The sequence below is a fragment of the Equus quagga genome, chromosome 15, assembly GCF_021613505.1.
Source record: "Equus quagga isolate Etosha38 chromosome 15, UCLA_HA_Equagga_1.0, whole genome shotgun sequence".
NCBI lineage: Eukaryota > Metazoa > Chordata > Mammalia > Perissodactyla > Equidae > Equus > Equus quagga.
In genome coordinates, this window is record NC_060281.1 from 41,258,878 (window position 1) to 41,268,003 (window position 9,126).

At 40.1% G+C, this 9,126-nt stretch overlaps 1 protein-coding gene across 1 annotated transcript in view; it reads left to right on the top strand.

Annotated features, from left to right (window-relative positions):
* Positions 1 to 5,442, top strand: part of GPLD1 (glycosylphosphatidylinositol specific phospholipase D1) — a 47,467-nt gene extending 42,025 nt beyond the window's left edge. The window contains 4 exon segments of the mRNA XM_046639534.1: positions 373 to 533; positions 1,798 to 1,824; positions 1,952 to 2,002; positions 5,334 to 5,442. Of these exon segments, the coding sequence (XP_046495490.1) occupies positions 373 to 533; positions 1,798 to 1,824; positions 1,952 to 2,002; positions 5,334 to 5,420 (326 nt within the window). The 3' untranslated portion in view covers positions 5,421 to 5,442.
* Positions 5,443 to 9,126: the final 3,684 nt, after the last annotated feature.

Consider the following 9,126-nt stretch of genomic DNA (forward strand, 5'->3'; position numbering starts at 1 on the left):
CCAAGAAGAATGAGTCCCTTTGACTAATTAACTAGTCCCCTAATTGGGTCATCTAGGCTCTGCCCTCATAATTGACAGCCCAGTGGCCCAAGGGCATTTAGATATATTTTGAGTCAGCTAAGACCAGAGCTGGATGTACAAGAGTGAGTTGAACTTCCTGCAGGTGGTAACGTGAGAGTCATCCACATCAATTGTTATTGATGCGTGATGAAACAGGAAAGAGGCGGCGGTGACTATGTCAGGATGAAATCAGGGTAAAGGATGCACTAATAATGTTTGCGGGACGGTGGGTTTGGATCCAGTAGTGGAACAATGGAAAGGATGACATTGAAGAGTTAGACACTCCCTTCTGCTAGTTTTAATTGTTCACAGATGAAATCATCATGGCGGCCCCACTGAGGATAGCAGATTTAACTTCTGGACTCATTGGGGGAGAAGATGGCCGCATTTATGTATACAACGGCAAACAGACCACCTTTGGCGACATGACCGGCAAATGCAAATCATGGATAGCTCCATGTCCAGAAGAAAAGGTAAAATGTTCTCATACAAAATTCTATACCATATTGGGAAAGGTCAGCTGCTTGCTGATTCCTTTTTAAATCATGTCCCCGGTAGAACTCTGACAGTTTTTACCTGAACTCAGAGTCCTGGGGTCAGGACACAGTCACCCACCTGTGTTTTGCAGGCCCAAGCTGCCTGCATTCTTGTAGTTCTGCCGCGTTTGTCCCCATAGCTGAAGTCCAGGTGGACTTGCTGTCACACTGGTCCTTGCTCACAGCTTGCCACTGCTCGGTTAGGAACCCTAGCAGAAGGAAACAGGCCATGGCCATTGGAGTGTCACTAAAACTCCTACTCTTGTTTCCTGTTTTATTACTTTGCTTTACTCCTTTTCTCAGGTGGGTTTCCTTAAGTTTCTTGGGCCCAAAACACTTGGCTGTTTTTATTTTTAAATTAAAATATTATTTTTAAATTGCAAAATTAATGAAAGTTTATTATAAAAATTTTAGAAAATACAAAACAGTACAAAGAAGAAAATCAAAAATCATTTACCTAGAATTCCACTCTGCAGAGTGCCTGTTAACCTTTTGATGTGCATCCTTCTAGGTTTTTCTCTAAGAAATTAATTGCTACCATTTATTGTGCATTTACTCTGTGCCTAGTACTATGCTAAGCACTTTATATATATATAAATATAATCTCCACATCAAAGCTGTTAAGTTGGTATTATGCCTGTTTATTGATCAAGAAATTGAAGATCAGAGGAAGCTGTTCTAGGTGACACTGCTATAGGAAATGGCACAACAGGGACTTGAACCAAAAGCTGATTCTAAAGCGTACTCTTAACCATTAAACTATGTGTGTGTATATATTTTTCACAATTGTGATCATATTGTACATGATTTTGTACACAATTTTGTAACCTGATTTTGTTTTACCTACCAATAACATCTTTCTATGCTTTCCTATATTCTTATACAATATATTTACTGGCTGCCTAGTGTTTTATCTGTAGATAAACCATAGTTTATTGAACCATTATTTAATTGACTATTATTAGTCACTTAGTCCATTTCCAATTTTCAGTTATAAATGATATTTACATGTCAACATTTTTATACATCTGTGTTTCTGAGCTAAATTCTTATAACTGAAATTTCTGGAGTCAAAAGGCATGCACATTTCTAGAAATGTAGAAATGTGAATGTAAGGGTGTAATTAAAATTGGTTAAAAAAACTCACATGAATGGAAATAATATTAACAGTCTCCGTTTCTCACCATTTTCTTTCTTTCAGGCCCAATACGTATTGATTTCTCCTGAAGTAAGTGCCTCCTGAAGGAATGAAGGAAGAAAAACTACAAAAATTGCCTTTTCCCCTTATTTTAAACTGATAAAATATTATGGTATGTCTCAAAGAGCAATTAACAGACAATGAACGTGTCTTACAGGCAGGCTCAAGGTTTGGGAGCTCTGTGATCACCGTGAGATCAAAGGAAAAGGTGAGTAGGGAGACCGTCCTCCTTTGATATTTCTATTTGTCCTAAGGCTGGGGATTTGGCGATGGTCTCATTTTGTTTATATTAGATTTTATTTGGAAAATACAGGAACACCAAAAACAAAGTAACATTCACACACAATCCCATCACTTTTTTGGTGAAAAGTGCCCCTCTCTCCCCCTCCAACTTCATCCCCTACAGCAGGGGTTGGCAAATTACAGCTGTGGAGTGCCGCCTGATTTTGAACAGCCCATGAACTAAAAATGATTACATGTTTAAATGGCTAATAAAAGAGAAAGGAGACTATTGTGTGACACAGGAATTTTATATGAAGTTCAAATTTCAGTGTCCATAAATAAAGTTTTATTGGAACATAAAACTTCTTTGTTCATTTCTTTATGGCTGCTGTTGTTACAAGGGCAAGTGATTAGGTACTTCAGAGACTGATGTCTCCGAAAGCCTAAAATATTATTTTGGCTCTTTCACAGAAAGTTTGCTGACCCTTGCCATATTAGATAACCATTGTTAATATTTCGGTGTGTTTTCTTCCAGACTGGGCTTTTGTCTGACTCGACACAGATAAACATATAAAGACACATTTCCTCTTATCATTATTTCACTCTCATGTACTATATTATGCCTCTTCCCAGACAAATACATATGGAGCCATCTGATTGTTTTTAATGGCTGCATAGTATTTTATTGTCTGGATGCACCATATTTTATTTCCTTGGTTCACATTCCCATTGCCATTTACTCATAGTTATTTCCAACTTTTTTTTCTTATTACAGACAATGCCATAGTGAACATTCTTGCATCTGTATCTTTATATAATTGTGCAAATATTCCTGTAGGTGAAATTCTTGGAAGATTGCTAGATCAAAGGGTGTGCACCTTTTAAATTTTGATACAGAAGGTTAAAGGGTTTTATCTTAAAATGTACTGCTAAGCCACTGATTCCATTCATTCATTTTAGGATATGGTATCACAGAACTGTGCTAGGCTGTGAGAGTTATAAGGAGCAAGAAGACAAAGTCCCTGCTCTTGAGGAAAAATAAGATTTATATACATGAGAAGTTAAATAAAATGCAAATCAGTATAGCATTAAATGCTAAAGAGTAGTGTGAACACTAAATATTAACTGTGGGATGAAGGGCTGGGGAAACCTTCATGGTTTAGAGTGTACACAGCTCAGGTCTGTAAGACACGATGCTGCGCAGACCCAGCTCCGGCTTATGAGAACTTTGGTGAAACTGCCCTCTAGTGGCCAAGACATCAAGTGGCCCTTGCTTTAACTCATTTTATAGGCGAGCCTGACAGCAAAAATTTAGGGTTAACCACAACAAAAAAAGATGGATTAAGTTTATGGGAGGATTCTCAAAAGGTCTAGTCACAGAAATGCTTTATATCATAAGCTTGGCTTGCATTTAAAATTTTATTCGTTTTCCAAAAATTGGATATTATCAGGAACCCATGTATTATACAAAAATTATTCATTTCAGGGGCTGGCCTGGTGATATAGTGGTTAAGTTCACGCAGTCCACTTTGGCAGCCTGGGTTTGCAGGTTCCGACCTACACACTGCTCATCAAGCCATGCTGTGGTGGCATCCCACATACAAAGTAGAGGAAGATTGGCACAGATGTTGTTAGCTCAGTGACAATCTTCTCACGCAAAAAGAGTAAGATTGGCAATAGATGTTAGCTCCGGACCAATCCGCTTTACCAAAAAAATAAAATAAATTATAGATTTCAACCATTATTTATACCAACTGAGGAGAGTTGCATAGATCATCTAAAAGTAATTTATATTTGATTCCTTTCTGTACAAAACTGCAAATTCACCTGCCTAATTATCATTCATTTGGGTTAATAGTAAAATTATTTCACTTTCTCAACATACAGCTGAGATTGGGGGCACTGAAGCACTCTGAGTGTAAAGATAAATCAGAGGTCATATATATTTAAAAAATGGACACAATCTGAGGTGATCACGGTCTTTTACTGAGACTTGAGTAAAAGCTGTGATCTTGAAGATTGCTTTTCCTTTCTATATGTGAGCATTAAGTAATGAAATTGATCCTAACAGATAGGTGCTGCTACCATGTGTATTTCTGAAGCCTCTTGTGGGGCTGCCTTCAGTCAGCTCAAGCGCTCTGACAAGGCAGTTAACTGATGAGCGTGTGTTATAAGCAGTATTACAGGGCACAAGAGAAGGAAGACACGGTCCCTGCCCCCAGGTGCTTATGGTCTTGGTGGAAAAGCAAGACAGGACCCTAAGACCCCCCTGGTCAACATATGATGATGAAGAACCAAGGGCCCTCAGACAGCAGCTGCAGCTGAGTCTAAGCTGGTGGAGTCAGGAAGGATCGCAGAGCCCCTGGGGCCAGAGCTGCATCTGGGAAGATGAGTCCACTGATTACGCAGAGAGAGGGCAGGAAGCAAGGGAAGACATGATTTTAGGAATGAATATGGTTTAACCAGGAAATGGAGAGGAGACTTGGGTCACAGCCAAACTAGAGGCAAATTTAGTAAATTAATAACTCCATCAATAAGAGGGAGGCAGGACTAGACTTTTCCTTTTAATTGACACTGGGGTATAAAAAATACAAGCAAAGGGCTGAGCGCAGTAGCTGACACATGGTAAAGGGTTGGTAAATGCTAGCCATTATTTCTGGATTCCATCTGTAGTTTTCGCAATTAAGTCACTGAGGAACTATTTTCACAGGTCTGGTTGTTTCCTGGTCACACCCTGCTCTGACCAAAACACCATCAGCCAGTTTGGTCACCCACATCTCGTTTACCAGCCTTGGTTCAGAATAACTTTTGGCAGTTTCCGAAAACCAAATCCAACCTCAAAGTATGTAGCTTTGCCCCCAATGAAAATGTTTAAAAACCTGTAGCAGGCTTTGAAGGCAATTCTGAAAGATGGTTCCTAAAATGTTTCAAGCAGCAGAGGCGGCAGGAGGTGGCGGAAATACACGCACAAAGGCAGCCCCTCGTGGAAGTCCTCCTTATCCCAGATATGCTGTCTGCACTGTACCACAACTAGAATTCGGGAACAAACATGCACCGATGTACTTTTCCTTTATCCTTTATGTACTAGAGAAGGGACTGGAGTGACCATCCTCAGCTGCGGTATTCTGAACCTACAGATCTGAGAAAGTGGTATTTAAACAAAGGGAAAGAGGCATTTAACTTCAAGCCCTGGGGTCTGGCCAATGTCTTATTCATGTTTCTATCTCCAGAGCAAAACACGCTGCCTGGACTGCAGCAGGGACTTGAGAGATGCTATTAATGAATAACGAATTCTGTCTGTTTTGTGTCCTCTACAGAACCAAGTTGTCATTGCCGCTGGAAGGAGTTCTTTGGGAGCCAGACTCTCGGGGGCGCTTCATATCTATAGCCTTGGTTTAGATTAAAGATTTCACTCGGCTTTCCTAACCTGCCCTGCCCTCTCTCATGCCTAGTCATCTCCAGGGTGAGCCTTCTGGTGGAGAAAGTGACACATCCAGCGGAGCCTTGCTCGATCCTACTAGATAGAGGGTGGTTCCCGAGAGTGGAGACACACATGCTAACAGCCAGACTATCTGGAAATACAGTAAATTATGACCACATCAGAAGTATGTGAAATAGCCCATTATTCAGGTCCCCTTCCCAAGTTCGCTTCCTTTGCATCTAAACCTTTCTTCTTGCCTAACTTACCGCCTGTGCTAAGCCCTGCTGGACAACCACTTCCTCTCCCACGGGAACACCTATGTCTTTCTGATGCCTGGAGAGGCTTCACTGTGCTTACCTCTTAGGAAAACCTCTGTACACAATTCTCCTAAAAATGTCCTTTTAAAATTGGTGATCCATTCCAATCAAAGTGAAATAGAAAGCATGTTACACAGGAGAAAAAAATTGGAGAACAGTACAGCGAGGAGAAAAGTATGGGAGGGATACCCTCACAACTGCTAAATCCCTTGTTGTGAATGATTTGGCCCTGGCTTAATGAGGATTATTGCATTTCCAATGTTTCATATGGTGAAGGGCAAAGAGAAAAACTAAAACCCTATCACCTTTCTTTCTGTGCCCTCCAACGCTTTTGTAGAAATGGCTGTTGTAACAGCTGACGAACCTAGTGACTCTCCACTAGTTCTGTCATCCACGAGGAGCCTGCGTTGCATTAGGGTGGCGCATGTTGTGCCAACAGAACTAGCGCAGAAAGGAGAGATCTGGCCTAAGACAAAGGGACTGGGTAAGGGAGGGACCGCGAGGAGTGACGCAGGCCACGGCTTCTCTCGTTCCTGGGCTGGTTCTGGGAGGCGGATGTCACCTGCCAGCCCTGCAGTGTGGCGTATAGGGGAAAGGAATGGACCGCAGTGTTTCAGCTTCACTAAGAATCTGCAGGCATTATTATCTGGAAACAGTACGTAGTTGATTCTGTATCAATCGGGGAAAAACCTCTTTCTTCTGACACTAGTGAAATGATACTAAAAGCAGAAAATAACAGACAATGAGAACCCTTCTCAGCTTCTCCAGAGGCAGAGTAGAGACTGGTCAAAGGAGACAGGAATCCAGCTGAAGAGTAAGGTTAAATAAGAAATCAAGAGAAAGCTACTAGAGTTAGAACTGTGAGCATAAGGTGAGTATACATAGGAGAACAACCAGGCACAGGCCTAGCGAGCACCCCCTGACCACTCCCAGGACGGCCTCATCTTTCTTACAGAGGTATGCTAGCTGCACGGTTCCCTATGGCACAGCAAAAAGTACACAGAAACACCATTTGGTCTTGTTTGGGTAACAATTATTGACAGCTCAAGCTATTTGAAGAATTATTTTTAACTAACAGGATGTTTATTTTTAGGGGACCAGAAATTACTTAGCTGTATTCACTTATGAGTTGAGAAGTCAGAGTATAGAACAAACTGACACTGCATTTCAGTAAAGGCGTGTTTCTCTCAGGACGGATCTCTTCATGAGGATGCATACTTTCGTACTGCCATTACTATGGAAACTGTCTGTTATTGTGCTTCACTAAACGACAGGGCCTATGTTTAAACTGATGATTATTTACCTGAGGATTTATATTTTTCTAAATGCTTGAACATACAAGACAGCAAGCAGCAGGTGGAGAAGGTTAAAATTTCTCCATGCAGGACATTTAACCATACTAACCTCATGTTCAAAAATGATGTAAACTGTACTCCTACTGTTCAAAGTCAACCTATACGGCAAATATGTAAAAATCTGGCATCCAAAAGACCCCTAATAGATGATAGTGTAATGTCTTATTCCCATAGGTGGATTAAATTTTCACTCCCCTAAGTATTAACTGTGGTTCTAAGCACTGATTCTGAAATGCTTAATAACAAAAATGGAAATATCGTGTAGGGTTGTAATCTCATTAACACAAATCTGAAGTTAATACAGTTTAACTCAAAATTATCTTTACTTCAAGATATCAGAACACATTTACATACAAGTTTTGTCTTTCAATTATCTGTATATGTAAAAACTTTCTTCAAAACTTTAAGATGAGAATTGTTTTATGCCTTTGTATCACAGACCTAAGAGACTAATTATGATTTGAAGTGAGTCTGGAAATAATCTCAGGTCTCTATTCCCTATTCCATGCACCACCACTGGACCACCTCCATAGGTAAAACGAAAGGAAAGAAAGCAAATCCTAAATGTAAAGTGAGTTTAATATTGCAATTTCAAAAAACAAACATTGTGTACAACTCTTAAAGTAATTCACCAAAATCAACAGCTTTTTAATATGAAATTGTTTTAGTGGTCATCAGTCTATATTTATCAAGAATAAAGCAAGTGTTAATAGCATCCTAAAATGACACTCTTCTGCCACATTTTCTTAGAGGTGTTCCAAAGACCAAGCCCGTTAAGAGTGCCACTCCCTGTACTCGTACGTGTTAAACGGGATATGCTTGCCTACTCACATAACCGAGAGTTTGCTATTCTACCACTTCACTTTCAAACAGTTTATGTGCTCAGGCTATTTAAAACCGCTGATGTTCCTATTTTTTTTGGCATAGTCTGTTTCATCATTTAAGAGAACCTTAATGTAGGATCCATCCTGCTATCACCAAAGCAGAGCAGGTGGACATTTTGAGACCATACTTGATCTAACCACCTTTAAGAGTTTTATAAATGATCAATAACTTCTCTTTATCAGACTTATGAGGTAGCTGCATTTACTTTCCCTTTTCTGGATGAGACATGACTCGTCAAAAAAATTATTTTATTCAAGCCCATAAACTATGTCAGCACCACTACAAGGAAAAATGACCAAAAGTCTATCCTAGGCCTGATCTTAGTCAAATAAAATTTTGCCCTCTGGGCTTCCAATTCTTCCTATGTCACAATTAAGTAATATTTATTACCTGTTTTACAGTGATAACATATGACCAAAAATAGCAGAGTGCTTTGAGGTGTGTGTGCCAAAGAAGAGTGCCCTGTGAAATTAAGTATTATCAAAGGTACTTGATCTTGAAAATCATCACACAGATTATGATGCTAGAGTGCTGTGTGTTCACATTCTGACAGCCACAGATAAAGTGTGCTCCTGACCCAGAGGTGCCAAGTGGGCCATTTGGTAGCCAAGACAAGCCTGGCCTGTTTCTGCCATTCTACTCTCCAGCTTCCCTCTAATGGCTGCTCACAACCACACACGGGAGCGGGGAAAACTTCACTTGTAACTGCATTTGTTTCCTTTCAAATCAGCTGCTGGAATAGCATTTTTATTCCTATCACCAAACGACTTGGGAAACAGACCCCAAACTTCCCCATATGACATCTTAGGGTATGCATGTTCTTTAATTATTACGTTGGTAGTGCAAGAGCTGCTCTGGAAACTCTGGAATTGTCCACGTATGCTACTTTTGGAGGCAAGTATAACTGTAATGTTCTACTGCATAACTGTATTTAACCTCCAGAAAATATAAAAAAAAGTGGTTAAGATGTCAAGTAGGACAGCAGCTTAGAGACTTACAAATATTAGCCATTTGTTTTAAACCCCAATCTGATTGTGAACACAAAAAGGATCACAATTTTGAAGTTTACCTAACTCTCCTGTTTTAGGAAGTCCAGTGGTGAACTTTTGAGGTGCTGGACTACACACATTTT